The sequence below is a fragment of the Lissotriton vulgaris genome, chromosome 11 (assembly GCF_964263255.1).
Source record: "Lissotriton vulgaris chromosome 11, aLisVul1.2, whole genome shotgun sequence".
Classification (NCBI taxonomy): Eukaryota; Metazoa; Chordata; class Amphibia; order Caudata; family Salamandridae; genus Lissotriton; species Lissotriton vulgaris.
In genome coordinates this window covers 655809751-655826109 of record NC_141699.1, presented here as the reverse complement: position 1 = coordinate 655826109, position 16359 = coordinate 655809751, and the positions used below count along the sequence as shown (strand labels likewise).

General features: G+C 49.5%; 1 protein-coding gene across 1 annotated transcript in view; it reads right to left on the bottom strand.

Moving 5' to 3' along the window:
* The window catches only part of LOC147683291 (disintegrin and metalloproteinase domain-containing protein 9-like), a 2469977-nt gene that overhangs the window by 1085253 nt on the left and 1368365 nt on the right, over window positions 1–16359 (bottom strand). Inside the window, exon 12 of the mRNA XM_086944815.1 lies at window positions 8015–8189. Coding sequence (XP_086800941.1) covers window positions 8015–8189 — 175 coding nt within the window. The remainder of the gene's footprint in view (window positions 1–8014; window positions 8190–16359) is intronic.

Here is a 16359-nt window from a genome sequence, read left to right as displayed (position 1 = left end):
GAGCTAAGATGAAATGTTTTCTGTGGAATATTACACATAGGGTAAATTCAAAAGGTGAGGAATGCACAGCCAGATGTATCCATCAGCATATGTCTGTACATAACTTTGTACATTGATTAACTACACTGTCTCTCAAAAGAGTTACATTGCACCCGCGGCAATGTTTACCATGTCATATGCTACTAAATTATGCTAAACTATTCTCAACATATAACTGGCATATGTTATAACAACACTGTGTGAGGACAAAGATAGGCAAATACACTCAGGTCATAAGAGACATTATCCAATAAATGTGTCATCTTAGCAAAATATACAAAAAAGAGAACATTATTTTGTTCAACCTATTTGGTGATTTGTCAAAACCAAATGTGCTATGAAGACAATCAGCTTATAATTACAAAGGCTCAGCACAGAAAACAGAGAACTTAAATCTTTTTGAGACATGCAATGGGAATAGACATAAGGGAACAACAGCTTTTTCATGAAGCAACATAAGCGGGAGCCTTTTGATCCTCTTCATCTTACTGAAGGCCCATAATTCCACTTGATCATTGATACCCAGTTCGTAGGTCTAATATTTAGCAATTCATCTAGATTCAGTCTGGAGAAGCCCCTGGTGTTCTGCACCGGATCCTAGCTCTATATTGCAGCAGTACTCAGAAAAGCATTGCCAGTAGTAACTCAATTGAGGAAAGTTGGGAGGGAGGGTAAAGCCAGGAATAATTAGTGGCGTCTGTCGAAAGGACTGTGCTGCCTTTCATACTGGTTATCAGTTTTTCGTATTTGGCTACAGAGTGAATAGGCAATTTGCAAGATGCAGAGTAAATAGGCAAAATGCAGTCACTCACTGTGAAGAGAACCAATAGAGAAAGCGGGGTGACCCGCTGCACATGCTGTGGGGAGGGTGGGGGGGGGGGGGTGGGAAACAAAATGTAAATGACAACTGAACAGACCAATGGATGAAGAAGGCTGACTGAAAGCCCCTGTATGTATATTATATATATGCACTGTTTTGTCTTATGGCATTCAAAACAATACCTGCTCCCAGAAACTGTTTGTGATGTTAATCCCAATTGCTGCATTATTAACTTTTACAATCTCTGAACAGGAGAAGGGGACTGTTTACAGGGAGACAGCTCTCTACACATTTTGGCTCATATGGGGACCTGGCGGCAAACGATCTTTTCCAGCAACTGTTTTTTTTTTTAAAAACATTGCATTTGGCATTTACTTTTATTTATATGATGTGTGTTAATGTACAGGCGACAGCACTCAAAGAGTGTTTGGTGCCTCATATTCGATGTAGGCTAGTTCCCTCTCTAGCGGGTTTAACACAGTTTCTGATAGCACAGTTTGTTTAAAGTAACACTATCAGCATGGAAATTACCATAGAGTGTATATATGAATTTTCAGTGTTTCAGTATATTGTTTAAAGAATATGTATTTAACTCGTACTCACATTGTTGAGGGTTGAGTTGTGTGCTGATTATTGAGTGTGCTCTCTAGGTCTACCTATGCCTTGAGGGGGAGTGGCTATTTATTTGGAATAGTAATGGCGCCAAACAGATTGACAAAGGCTTCATCTCTTTTGCCTTGGGGTCGTGGGTGACCACATTTTATAAAAAGAAGCCTTTTACTGTGCCTGGTTCATTAGAATTTCTTCAGAAGTTGGTTGTTATATATATATATATATATATATATATATATATATATATATATATATATATATATATATATATATATATATATATATATATATATATATATATATATATATATATATATATATATAATATATATATATATATTGCATGTGGTTCATATTCCGCACAACGCCTTTCCACTTGGAGACAATGTTTCACTTAGGCGTAATGTGGAGGTACAATATTTGTCATAAATCTGTCGTATATGTGTTAAATATGTTTAAGCACCACAGCCGTATGTCATACCAACATACAAAACAAACCCATTTAGGCACTTAACGGTACATAAATCTACACATGGAGGCACAAAAGGTCCAATCCGGCATCATATCATTTTTTACCCACGTCACACACTTAAACCCGAGACCCACGTTGAGTTAACCACTCGGTAGCTATACCACAGTTAATCTTCCCTCACATAACGCCATACGAATATACTTAGTATCAATCCCAGTGCGCAGCCAGCAACACTCACCTACTATACTGAATAACATTTCACTTACTTATCTAAACGACAATACAGCACGAGGTGTTCCGCATTGCACTGTGTCAAGCGCGCGGATGTAATGGTAGAATCACTAGGCTGTGGCAGCCGTGTAGTTTCTATAGTAACGCGTACACGTGAAAGGGAGGATGACGTGACTCAGGAATGTGCATGCCTTAGTAACTTTTCTATGTCTGCCATGGCAATCAGGCAACAGAATTGCAAAACAAGCTATACTTTACCACAAAATAAGAGTGAAACATACATGATGTAATGTAAAGTCAGAGGGGTATAAAAGTAACCACATACTGCATAGATGTTGTGAACAAGGCGGGTGCTTACCGCCAAAACGCGTCAAGCAGCCAATAAGTGAATAAAACTTATTTGGAAATCTAAATTTCACGGAGTCAGTGCCTTTCTTGTATGCAGAAGTTTGGAGTGTTCCTGATATATATATATATATATATATATATATCCTGGAAACTCGAGCCACTTCCCAATACCACACTCGGCGGTTTTAGGCGAGGAAGGAGACACAGACCTCTGTAGTTTCTTCTGGGCATAAATCTTGTTTATTAGAGAGACCCAAACACACAACGGGTTTCAAGCCCGTAAGCCCTTGTTCACTCCTATTATGATTTTTTTAAAACATGAGGCTGGCGAGACACATAAAGCTGTATTTATATACGGTTCTCCAGGCTTTACGCTATGAAACAAATTCAAGCACCTTATACAATAAAACATTTTTTTGAGGACAAAAATGTTTTTGCCATTTACAGACCTGATCAGGGCCGCAATCACATTCCTCTTTCGCTTCAACAAGCTTGTTGCCACAGACAGGGGTCTTAGTCGGGGTAGTTTGAACTGATGGTGCATTCCATAAACAAAATGACGCGTCTGAGTTAAGGAATGACTCAAGGTCTTTTATACTGCATCCGCTAATGCCAATTGATATCCTGAATGTAAAAACACACAGGTAAAGTTTTAAAAAAATGCACCATAAAATCCAAGGATATGACAGGTTGTCTCATTGAACTCTGAATTATTACCTCATTAAATACTTTACTGTTAACTGCGCTAAAAAACGCCTTTCCTTTTTAGGTCTAGCCTATGCAGCGCGCATGCGCTGCATAGGAAAAAGACATTTTGAAATCGATTGGCTTTTCGCCCTAAAAACGTGCATGTGTTGCATTGCCTTCAATGGCAACACGTGAACATTTGGCGATTCCCTTGCAGGAGCGAGCTGTGACAGCATATGTTTGTAATTAACTAGCAAACATATGGTGACCCTGCTCGCTCCCGCAAGGGAGGAAACCGGCGCAGGCCCCCTCCTCTATCCCCTCCCCCTGCTGCCTCCTTTCAGCGCAAGGCATGCACGCGCTTGTAATAACTTTTGATGCGATTCAACCAGAAACAATTTTTTGGTTACAACCTGTATATTATGCAGCAGATGATACATTAAGTGGAAATTGCAGTGAATCCATAATTATGTGGAAAATACCGCTGTTGCTGAACCAAATAATTCAAGTAGCCCTGGATATAGTTTAGGGTTACAGATGGGCAAAGTGTTAGTATCAGTGTGCAATTTAACATATGGATCAGAGATATTCAGGTTTGGATTTTGGGAAGGCTTGGTTTGGTTGTGATTATGAAAGGCTAACCGATCAAGCTGCACTTCCGATGGCAAGCTGCCTTCCCCAAGGCAAGGGATGCGGTGTTTCCTGAGGAGCATATCCAAGCCTGCGGGGGTGTCATTCCAGTCGGGTAGGGTAGAGCGGGTATGATTCACCAGGCATCTGGAACACCAGGCTATCTATGGCTTGCTCATTCTCGGCAATCAAACTGTGCTGCGTGTCCCTTTTCCTGTGGGAAATTTCGGGGATTTCGGCTCTGGCAGGCAGGAGTGTAAATGGGCGCCTTTGTCCCGTGAACCTGTTGCACAAGTTACTACTTGTGTAACGATATATCTGTAAGAGACATTAGTTAGTGATAGATTCCTTACCTTAGAATATCCCCAGGCGTCAGACTGGATCCGGAAATGTTTGCGTAGCAATACCCCTGCGCGTCGGTAGGCGTCGTCTGCGGCTCCGCGTCTGTCGTCGGCGTCGTTAGCGCCGGAATGACGTCGTCGGAGTACTTAGACGCCGCCCATGCGGGCTGACGTCAGTTCTGATACACAGCTTTTCTGCACCAGATACGCAGAGCTATGATAGAACCAACACTGGTGCCATGAAACTAGGGCCCTGAAAGGGGATGACCTTAACCCTAGATATCGGTTCGCAGAACGGGGAGGATGGGTGGGTCGGTAAGGAATCTATCACTAACTAATGTCTCTTACAGATATATCGTTACACAAGTAGTAACTTGTGCATCCGAAAGAGACACGTTAGTGATAGATTCCTTACCTTAGAATAGATACCCCAGCAATACCAACCCCATGGTGGGTCTGCGAACCAATAATCACACCAGAAAGTCCTGGAGGACGGAACGGCCAAAGAAGCCATCCCTCCGGACTTGACTGTCCAGGCAGTAGTGTCTTGCAAACGTGTGCAGCGAGGCCCACGTAGCTGCCTGGCAAATGTCCTGCAAGGGCACTCCTCGGCCCAGGGCAGTTGTTGTTGCCGTGGCTCGAGTGGAATGAGCCCGCAATCCAGCAGGGGGCTCCTTTTTGGCCATGGAGTAACATGCCTGGATACACAAGATGATCCACCGCGAGATGGTCCTCTTGTGTACCGCCTTTCCCTTCTTCGCGCCCACGTAACCAACAAAGAGTTGGTCATCCACCCGGAACTGGCGTGTGCGATCTAAGTAATAAGAGAGCACACGTTTTGGGTCCAGACGGTGGAGCCTCTCGTCCTCTTTCGAGGGATGCGGAGGCGTAAAGAAGGTGGGCAAGGTAATGGACTGTGGAAGGCCGTGACAACCTTGGGCAGAAAGAAGGTCTTGTCCGCAACACAACCTTGTCCGGATGAACAGAGAGGAAAGGAGGAGTAGAAGAAAGAGCCTGGAGCTCACTCACTCTCCTGGCAGAGGTGATGGCAACCAGGAAAGCAGTCTTCAGAGTAAGAAGACGGAGATGACAGTTATGGAGCGGCTCAAAGGGAGCACACATTACGTAAGTAAGTACAAGATTCAAGTCCTACTGGGGCATCACGAAGGGAACAGTAGGGAACATGTGTGTGATGCCCTTCAGAAACCTATTCACAATGGGGGACTTGAATAAGGAAGGCTGATCAGGTAGCCGTAAGAAGGCGGAAAGAGCAGAAAGGTACCCCTTAAGAGTGCCCAGAGCAGAGCCCTGCTGGGCAAGGGAAAGAAGAAAGAGGAGAACCTCAGAAAGGGGTGCAGAGAGTGGGTCCACAGCCTTTGCTGTTCACCATGCCACAAATCTGTTCCATCTGCAGGCGTACACCGACTTTGTGGAGGGACGCCTGGCAGCCAGAATGATATCACAGACTTCGGGAGGCAAGTCAAATGGCCTCAACTGCCGCCGCTCAATCTCCAAGCTTGTAGGTGGAGACTGGACAGGTTCGGGTGGAGGACCGTCCCCTGCTGCTGCGACAGAAGGTCCTCCCGAAGAGGCAGACAAATCGGGAGATCGACTGACATGCTGAGTAGCTCGGGATACCAGTATCTTCGTGCCCAGTCCGGAGCCACAAGGATAACCTGGGCTCGGTCGCTCCTGATCTTCTTCAGCACTCTGGGCAGAAGTGGTATAGGCGGAAAGGCGTACAATAGACCGCAACTCCAATCGCGACGAAAAGCGTCTCCGAGCGAGCCCCGCCTTGGAAATTCCAACGCGCAGAACTGATGACATTGCGCGTTCTCTTCTGTGGCTGAACAGACCAATGGATGAAGAAGGCTGACTGAAAGCCTCTGTATGTATATTATATATATGCACTGTTTTGTCTTATGGCATTCAAAACAATACCTGCTCCCAGAAACTGTTTGTGATGTTAATCCCAATTGCTGCATTATTAACTTTTACAATCTCTGAACAGGAGAAGGGGACTGTTTACGGGGAGACAGCTCTCTACACATTTTGGCTCATATGGGGACCTGGCGGCAAACGATCTTTTCCAGCAACTGTTTTTTTTTTTAAAAACATTGCATTTGGCATTTACTTTTATTTATATGATGTGTGTTAATGTACAGGCGACAGCACTCAAAGAGTGTTTGGTGCCTCATATTCGATGTAGGCTAGTTCCCTCTCTAGCGGGTTTAACACAGTTTCTGATAGCACAGTTTGTTTAAAGTAACACTATCAGCATGGAAATTACCATAGAGTGTATATATGGATTTTCAGTGTTTTAGTATATTGTTTAAAGAATATGTATTTAACTCGTACTCACATTGTTGAGGGTTGAGTTGTGTGCTGATTATTGAGTGTGCTCTCTAGGTCTACCTATGCCTTGAGGGGGAGTGGCTATTTATTTGGAATAGTAATGGCGCCAAACAGATTGACAAAGGCTTCATCTCTTTTGCCTTGGGGTCGTGGGTGACCACATTTTATAAAAAGAAGCCTTTTACTGTGCCTGGTTCATTAGAATTTCTTCAGAAGTTGGTTGTTATATATATATATATATATATATATATATATATATATATATATATATATATAATATATATATATATATATATAATATATATATATATATATTGCATGTGGTTCATATTCCGCACAACGCCTTTCCACTTGGAGACAATGTTTCACTTAGGCGTAATGTGGAGGTACAATATTTGTCATAAATCTGTCGTATATGTGTTAAATATGTTTAAGCACCACAGCCGTATGTCATACCAACATACAAAACAAACCCATTTAGGCACTTAACGGTACATAAATCTACACATGGAGGCACAAAAGGTCCAATCCGGCATCATATCATTTTTTACCCACGTCACACACTTAAACCCGAGACCCACGTTGAGTTAACCACTCGGTAGCTATACCACAGTTAATCTTCCCTCACATAACGCCATACGAATATACTTAGTATCAATCCCAGTGCGCAGCCAGCAACACTCACCTACTATACTGAATAACATTTCACTTACTTATCTAAACGACAATACAGCACGAGGTATTCCGCATTGCACTGTGTCAAGCGCGCGGATGTAATGGTAGAATACCTAGGCTGTGGCAGCCGTGTAGTTTCTATAGTAACGCGTACACGTGAAAGGGAGGATGACGTGACTCAGGAATGTGCATGCCTTAGTAACTTTTCTATGTCTGCCATGGCAATCAGGCAACAGAATTGCAAAACAAGCTATACTTTACCACAAAATAAGAGTGAAACATACATGATGTAATGTAAAGTCAGAGGGGTATAAAAGTAACCACATACTGCATAGATGTTGTGAACAAGGCGGGTGCTTACCGCCGAAACGCGTCAAGCAGCCAATAAGTGAATAAAACTTATTTGGAAATCTAAATTTCACGGAGTCAGTGCCTTTCTTGTATGCAGAAGTTTGGAGTGTTCCTGATATATATATATATATATATATATATATATATCCTGGAAACTCGAGCCACTTCCCAATACCACACTCGGCGGTTTTAGGCGAGGAAGGAGACACAGACCTCTGTAGTTTCTTCTGGGCAGAAATCTTGTTTATTAGAGAGACCCAAACACACAACGCGTTTCAAGCCCGTAAGCCCTTGTTCACTCCTATTATGATTTTTTAGAAACATGAGGCTGGCGAGACACATAAAGCTGTATTTATATACGGTTCTCCAGGCTTTACGCTATGAAACAAATTCAAGCACCTTATACAATAAAACATTTTTTTGAGGACAAAAATGTTTTTGCCATTTACAGACCTGATCAGGGCCGCAATCACATTCCTCTTTCGCTTCAACAAGCTTGTTGCCACAGACAGGGGTCTTAGTCGGGGTAGTTTGAACTGATGGTGCATTCCATAAACAAAATGACGCGTCTGAGTTAAGGAATGACTCAAGGTCTTTTATACTGCATCCGCTAATGCCAATTGATATCCTGAATGTAAAAACACACAGGTAAAGTTTTAAAAAAATGCACCATAAAATCCAAGGATATGACAGGTTGTCTCATTGAACTCTGAATTATTACCTCATTAAATACTTTACTGTTAACTGCGCTAAAAAACGCCTTTCCTTTTTAGGTCTAGCCTATGCAGCGCGCATGCGCTGCATAGGAAAAAGACATTTTGAAATCGATTGGCTTTTCGCCCTAAAAACGTGCATGTGTTGCATTGCCTTCAATGGCAACACGTGAACATTTGGCGATTCCCTTGCAGGAGCGAGCTGTGACAGCATATGTTTGTAATTAACTAGCAAACATATGGTGCCCCTGCTCGCTCCCGCAAGGGAGGAAACCGGCGCAGGCCCCCTCCTCTATCCCCTCCCCCTGCTGCCTCCTTTCAGCGCAAGGCATGCACGCGCTTGTAATAACTTTTGATGCGATTCAACCAGAAGCAATTTTTTGGTTACAACCTGTATATTATGCAGCAGATGATACATGAAGTGGAAATTGCAGTGAATCCATAATTATGTGGAAAATACCGCTGTTGCTGAACCAAATAATTCAAGTAGCCCTGGATATAGTTTAGGGTTACAGATGGGCAAAGTGTTAGTATCAGCGTGCAATTTACCATATGGATCAGAGATATTCAGGTTTGGATTTTGGGAAGGCTTGGTTTGGTTGTGATTATGAAAGGCTAACCGATCAAGCTGCACTTCCGATGGCAAGCTGCCTTCCCCAAGGCAAGGGATGCGGTGTTTCCTGAGGAGCATATCCAAGCCTGCGGGGGTGTCATTCCAGTCGGGTAGGGTAGAGCGGGTATGATTCACCAGGAATCTGGAACACCAGGCTATCTATGGCTTGCTCATTCTCGGCAATCAAACTGTGCTGCGTGTCCCTTTTCCTGTGGGAAATTTCGGGGATTTCGGCTCTGGCAGGCAGGAGTGTAAATGGGCGCCTTTGTCCCGTGAACCTGTTGCACAAGTTACTACTTGTGTAACGATATATCTGTAAGAGACATTAGTTAGTGATAGATTCCTTACCTTAGAATATCCCCAGGCGTCAGACTGGATCCGGAAATGTTTACGTAGCAATACCCCTGCGCGTCGGTAGGCGTCGTCTGCGGCTCCGCGTCTGTCGTCGGCGTCGTTAGCGCCGGAATGACGTCGTCGGAGTACTTAGACGCCGCCCATGCGCGCTGACGTCAGTTCTGATACACAGCTTTTCCGCACCAGATACGCAGAGCTATGATAGAATCAACACTGGTGCCATGAAACTAGGGCCCTGAAAGGGGATGACCTTAACCCTAGATATCGGTTCGCAGAACGGGGAGGATGGGTGGGTCGGTAAGGAATCTATCACTAACTAATGTCTCTTACAGATATATCGTTACACAAGTAGTAACTTGTGCATCCGAAAGAGACACGTTAGTGATAGATTCCTTACCTTAGAATAGATACCCCAGCAATACCAACCCCATGGTGGGTCTGCGAACCAATAATCACACCAGAAAGTCCTGGAGGACGGAACGGCCAAAGAAGCCATCCCTCCGGACTTGACTGTCCAGGCAGTAGTGTCTTGCAAACGTGTGCAGCGAGGCCCACGTAGCTGCCTGGCAAATGTCCTGCAAGGGCACTCCTCGGCCCAGGGCAGTTGTTGTTGCCGTGGCTCGAGTGGAATGAGCCCGCAATCCAGCAGGGGGCTCCTTTTTGGCCATGGAGTAACATGCCTGGATACACAAGATGATCCACCGCGAGATGGTCCTCTTGTGTACCGCCTTTCCCTTCTTCGCGCCCACGTAACCAACAAAGAGTTGGTCATCCACCCGGAACTGGCGTGTGCGATCTAAGTAATAAGAGAGCACACGTTTTGGGTCCAGACGGTGGAGCCTCTCGTCCTCTTTCGAGGGATGCGGAGGCGTAAAGAAGGTGGGCAAGGTAATGGACTGTGGAAGGCCGTGACAACCTTGGGCAGAAAGAAGGTCTTGTCCGCAACACAACCTTGTCCGGATGAACAGAGAGGAAAGGAGGAGTAGAAGAAAGAGCCTGGAGCTCACTCACTCTCCTGGCAGAGGTGATGGCAACCAGGAAAGCAGTCTTCAGAGTAAGAAGACGGAGATGACAGTTATGGAGCGGCTCAAAGGGAGCACACATTACGTAAGTAAGTACAAGATTCAAGTCCCACTGGGGCATCACGAAGGGAACAGTAGGGAACATGTGTGTGATGCCCTTCAGAAACCTATTCACAATGGGGGACTTGAATAAGGAAGGCTGATCAGGTAGCCGTAAGAAGGCGGAAAGAGCAGAAAGGTACCCCTTAAGAGTGCCCAGAGCAGAGCCCTGCTGGGCAAGGGAAAGAAGAAAGAGGAGAACCTCAGAAAGGGGTGCAGAGAGTGGGTCCACAGCCTTTGCTGTTCACCATGCCACAAATCTGTTCCACCTGCAGGCGTACACCGACTTTGTGGAGGGACGCCTGGCAGCCAGAATGATATCACAGACTTCGGGAGGCAAGTCAAATGGCCTCAACTGCCGCCGCTCAATCTCCAAGCTTGTAGGTGGAGACTGGACAGGTTCGGGTGGAGGACCGTCCCCTGCTGCTGCGACAGAAGGTCCTCCCGAAGAGGCAGACAAATCGGGAGATCGACTGACATGCTGAGTAGCTCGGGATACCAGTATCTTCGTGCCCAGTCCGGAGCCACAAGGATAACCTGGGCTCGGTCGCTCCTGATCTTCTTCAGCACTCTGGGCAGAAGTGGTATAGGCGGAAAGGCGTACAATAGACCGCAACTCCAATCGCGACAAAAAGCGTCTCCGAGCGAGCCCCGCCTTGGAAATTCCAACGCGCAGAACTGATGACATTGCGCGTTCTCTTCTGTGGCGAATAGATCTAACCAAGGCTCTCCCCATTGCTGAAAGAGGCCTTGCGCCATGTCCGAGTTCAGACGCCATTCGTGATCCATCATGCACCGACAGCTGAGTTTGTCCGCCCTGGCATTCAGAGAGCCTGCCAGGTGTTGAACGACCAGGGTCACGCCCTGATATTCCAGCCACTGCCAGAGGCGTAGAGCCTCCTGGCATAGGGTCCACGACCCCATTACGCCCTGTTTGTTGCAGTACCACATGGCGGTGGTGTTGTCCATGAACACCTGCACTACACTCCCCCGGACAGAGGGGAGGAATGCCTTCAGTGCTAGACGAATCGCCCACAGCTCCAAACGGTTGATATGGAGCCAGGACTCCGCCGGAGACCAGAGGCCTCTGATCTCCGCCTCTCCCATGTGGCCTCCCCAGCCCTGGAGGGACGCGTCCGTCACAACCACGTGCTCCGGGTGGGGTAGAGAGAGGGATCTGCCACTGACCCAATCGCGGTCCGTGAGCCACCACTGCAGTTGTCTCGCAGTGCTCTCCGAGATCAAGACATGATCGGACAGGTTGCCCTGATGCTGGGCCCACTGAAACTTCAGGTCCCACTGCAGAGCCCGCATCCGCCACCGAGCGTGATGCACCAGAAGGATGCAGGAGGCCATCAGCCCCAGAAGCCGCAGCGTCAACCTGACCGAGACTCGGGATAACGGCTGAAAGATGGGAATCAGAGCCTGTATATCCCGAACCCGCTGTTCGGGAGGGTAAACCCGAAACTGCGCCGAGTCGAGAACCGCTCCGATGAAGAGGAGCTTCTGAGAGGGACACAGGTGCGACTTCGGCACATTGATGGAGAACCCCAGCAAATGCAGGAGGTCGGCCGTAGTCTGGAGGTGGCTGACGACTGTCTGGGGCGAGCCCGCCTTCAACAACCAGTCGTCTAGGTAGGGGAAGACTGACACCCGTAACTTGCGCAGATGAGCTGCGACCACCGCTTCACCTTCGTGAACACCTGTGGGGCGCTGGTAAGGCCGAAGGGGAGCACGGTAAACTGAAAGTGCTCTTGGCCTACCGTGAACCGCAGGTAACGCCAGTGGGCCGGCAGGACGGGGATGTGAAAATAAGCGTCCTGCAAGTCCAACGCTACCAGCCAGTCTCCAGGGTCCAGGGCAGCTAGGACCTGAGCCAAAGTCAGCATCTTGAACTTCTCCATCCGGAGGAAGCCGTTGACGTTCCGCAGGTCCAAGATAGGGCGTAGGCCCCCTTTGCCCTTCTTGGGTACCAGAAAGTAGTGGGAGTAACAACCACACCCTACTTCTAGCCCAGGAACGCGCTCTATAGCCCCCTTGGCCAAGAGGGCCGTGACTTCCTCTTGCAGAAGTTGCAAGTGATCCCCCGACACGCGGTGGAACTGTGGTGGCATGGATGGAGGGGTCGCCTCGAAGGGGAGGGAGTAGCCCCTTCGGACGATCTGCAGCACCCACCTGTCCGACGTGATAGTGCGCCAGTGGGAGAGGTGATGGCGAACCCTGCCTCCCACAGGCGTCACATGGGCCTGAAAACTCGGACTAGGAAGGTTTTGAGGCGGGTGCTGTTGAGGGAGGTGTGGACTGGCCTCGCCGTTGTCCCCGACCGCCGCCACAGCGGTTTCCACAGCCGCCACCGCGCTGTTGAACATTCTGCGTCGCGTGGCTGGCAGCAAGTGTGGGGGCGCCCCTTCCGTGGCCACGAAAGGAGCGGAAGGCACCCGATTGCTGGCGTGTGGCCGAGAGGCCCAAGGACTTGGCCGTAGCCCAGGAGTCCTTTAAAACGTTCCAGCGCATGGTCTGCCTTGTCGCCAAAGAGGCCATCAAACGGCATGTCCAGAAGTGTGGCCTGGACATCGGCCGAGAAGTTGGCGGACCTCAACCAGGCGTGGCGTCGAACCGCCACCGTCGTTGCCATTGCCCTGCCCAGTGAGTCAGTGGTATCCAGCCCACACCGGATGGAATATTGCGCTGCAACCCGGCCCTCCGCAAGGGTTTGGGCGAGTTTAGCCCGGACCTCCTCCGGACATTGTGGCAGCATGTCCGCAACCACGTCCCACAGGGTGTGGGTGTAGCGGCCCAAGAGACAGGCGGTATTGACAGACCGCAGCCCTAAGCTTAGGGACGAGAATACTTTCTTCCCAAACTGTTCATATCTTTTGGATTCCCGGTCGGGCGGGGCCGACGGGAACGCGGTCTGGGAATTGGAGGCCTGGATTACCAGGCTCTCGGGGGTGGGATGGGTGGACAAAAAGCAGGGGTAGCCCGGGGCCGGACAGTAGCGTCTGGCCACGTTCCTATCCGCAGGCGGACCTGTGGCGGGCTTGGACCAAGTGCCCACAAGAACGTCACACAAGGCCTCGGAGCAGAGGCTCGCTGGAGCTTGACTGCGGTTTGAGGACCTCAGTGAGGAGGTTAGTCCTCACGTCCGCGACGGGGAGCTCAAGGTTTAAGGCCTTAGCCGCCCTCGTCAATACTACACTATATGTAGACCTCTCTTCCGAAGCCACGGTCGGAGGGGAGACAAATCCAGTGTCTGGCGAAGTGTCAATACCACTGGCCTCCCCAAGCTCATATGTCTAGTCCTGTTGAGGCTGGCACTCCAGTGCTAGAGGGTCCTCAGACCCCTCCCAATCTTCCTCGTCACCCATTTCTTGTAAAACAGGATTAGCAGACGGGGCCTCCTCATGGAAATAAAAATCTCCAAAGGCCGTCGGGAGCGGCGGCCAGCGGCGCCGTTCCGGCGCCAGAGTCGGACCGTAGGGAACATTGGGAACGGCGTCCACAGTGGGTGCCGGGGGTGACACCCGTGGGGCCGTCGCCGGTGAGGTAGTGAGGTCGCCCGGCGACGACCCGGATTCGGAAGCGGATCCGGTGAGGTCCTGCGGTGCCAGGACCGAAGTCGCCAGCGGCGTCGGGCCGAAGCACCCGACCCGCTAGGGCCTTCAGCCGGGACCGTTGGGCCCGGAGGCGCCACGGAACCCGACTGAGGAGGGAGTGACCTCATGGCCATGAGGTACCGCTCGATCTCCTCCGGCGTCGCGCCGTGCCCAGGGACCTGAAGGTGTGGGGCAGGCGGCGACGCTTGCGACTCCCGCGGAGCTGCGTGGGCGGTGTCGCCCGAGCCCCCAGCCGCATCGTGCGAGCGTCGGGGTGGGTCGGAGGAACGATGACGTCTCTCCGACCTCTCATGCCTCTTACCTGAGGACTTGGAGCCTGACGATCGGTTTCCACTCCCGGAGCTGCGATGACTCCGACCCCGCGACCGGTCCCTCGACCTCCCGTGGGACCGGGACCTGGAGTGGCGTGGGGCCGACTGCCAGAGCTTGAGCCGCTTGCGGGACCGCCTAGCCTTCGACGTCATGGCCCGGCAGTCGGAGCAGGTGCGGTCATCATGGTCGAGGCCTAAGCACTTCAGGCACCGGCGATGGGGGTCCGTAACCGACATCAGTCGGTCGCACTTCGAGCAGGGTTTGAACCCGGGCATCCCTACCGGCATCGATAGAGTCGAAGACTCGAAGAAAGAAATGATCAAAAAAATCAAAAAGTTTAGTCAAAAAATGGCTAGGGGTATCCGGATCTGCGCTAGCTGGCGCGGAAAAAAGAAGAACTGACGTCAGCGCGCATGGGCGGCGTCTAAGTAATCCAACGACATCATTCCGGCGCTATAGATGCCGACGATGGACGCGGGGCCGCAGACGACGCCTACCGACGCGCAGGGGTATTGCTACGCAAAAATTTCCGGATCCAGTCTGACGCCTGGGGATATTCTAAGGTAAGGAATCTATCACTAACGTGTCTCTTTCAGATCCATGTGACACTGGGGGCTGCTGGCTGTTTAGGGGGGCTACGGGTGGCAGTACAGGTGAATTACTGTGATCTTTATCGCTTTCCTACTCCCAGGGAGGCTGCAGCAGCCTTGGGAGACAGCAGGAGAATAGTTTTATGCAAATGCGCTCTTTGCTTAGGCCGGCAGCCAAAGGTGGTTGTGGCGCACAGAGCTGCTCTTCCCTACCCAGGCTCACCTGCAGAGCCGAGGAGCGGGGCAGTGGCAGTGGGCAGGTGCTGAGGGACAGCTCGTGGGCAGCCCTGCTTGGAGGATGGTGAATCTAGAGTACGTGCTGTCAGGTAAGAATCTTGAAGTGCCACATGGTGGAGGGCCAAGGTGCTTTCGCCTCTAAGCAGGTCTTATGGGGAGAGAAGAACTCAGATGAGGCAGTGTACGTATCAACCTACCACTGATGTTGCACACACTATTTGACAATGCTTTAGTGACATCACTTGCCACCTTGTGTTGCTTTCCTCTATGACTTCAGTACATGCCAAACGACCATGCGCTACCAAACTGCAACTGAGGTTGTGCACACTGATGGTGCACAACCAGTCTAGGGACAATCTACGTGGCGTTTACTGTGCTGGCCTCTATGAAATCATCGCTTGTTAGTGCATGCACGGCTTTACCAGCGACCCTAGGCAAATGGCACTTGGGCACCAATGACATCACAAGCCCGCATCATCTTGCACATCTGTGTGGTCACCATTCTGCTAATAATCCGGTGCGCACACACATTTTAAAAGTGCCTCGCTGGTATCACGTGTCAAGTGCTTGTCTGCCTCTCTGACACTGGTAAGTGTCCCAATCTCAGCCACTACCCTCATCTCCATAAACAGTGCATCAGGCTCTTGCTCCCCACTCATCCACCAGCATGCGTGGCAACTTCACAGACCGCCCCCTCCCCTGCTCATGGAACCCTAGGTGTGTCTCCATAGCCACACCTCGGTCGGGGAGCTGGCCTCGCTGGGTCTTCCTAACTCTCTGTCAGATAAATTTCCTGACCCACTTGCACGAATATCACAAGCACCTCGCCGCTCACCTTGGGCATCTCCTGTGCCAGCTTCGCCCATCTCATTGCACAATTCCTGTTCTGGCGTCACTGTGAACGCGTTGGGCAATCAACGCGCCAGCCTCATCAGCCTCCTTGCAAAATCTGTCTGCCGTGCTCCTGTTGCATACGTTATGCCAATCTGATTGTGAGACTCGAAGTGACTGTGGCGAGCCAGAAGCTAAACGCACGAATCTTGAGATGCGCTTAGTTGGTGCAAGCGTCAGAAACATTGCAAGGATCGCCCCGGAAAGAGAAGTGCGAGAGGAGGGGGAAGTACAATCGTCAGACAGCAGCAAGAAAAGCGCAGACAGGAATAATGTAACCTGCACTACGACAAAGAAATCAGTCACAAGTAAAGCAGAAGTAGGCATGGGCGGAAAATCCGTTCCGCTCG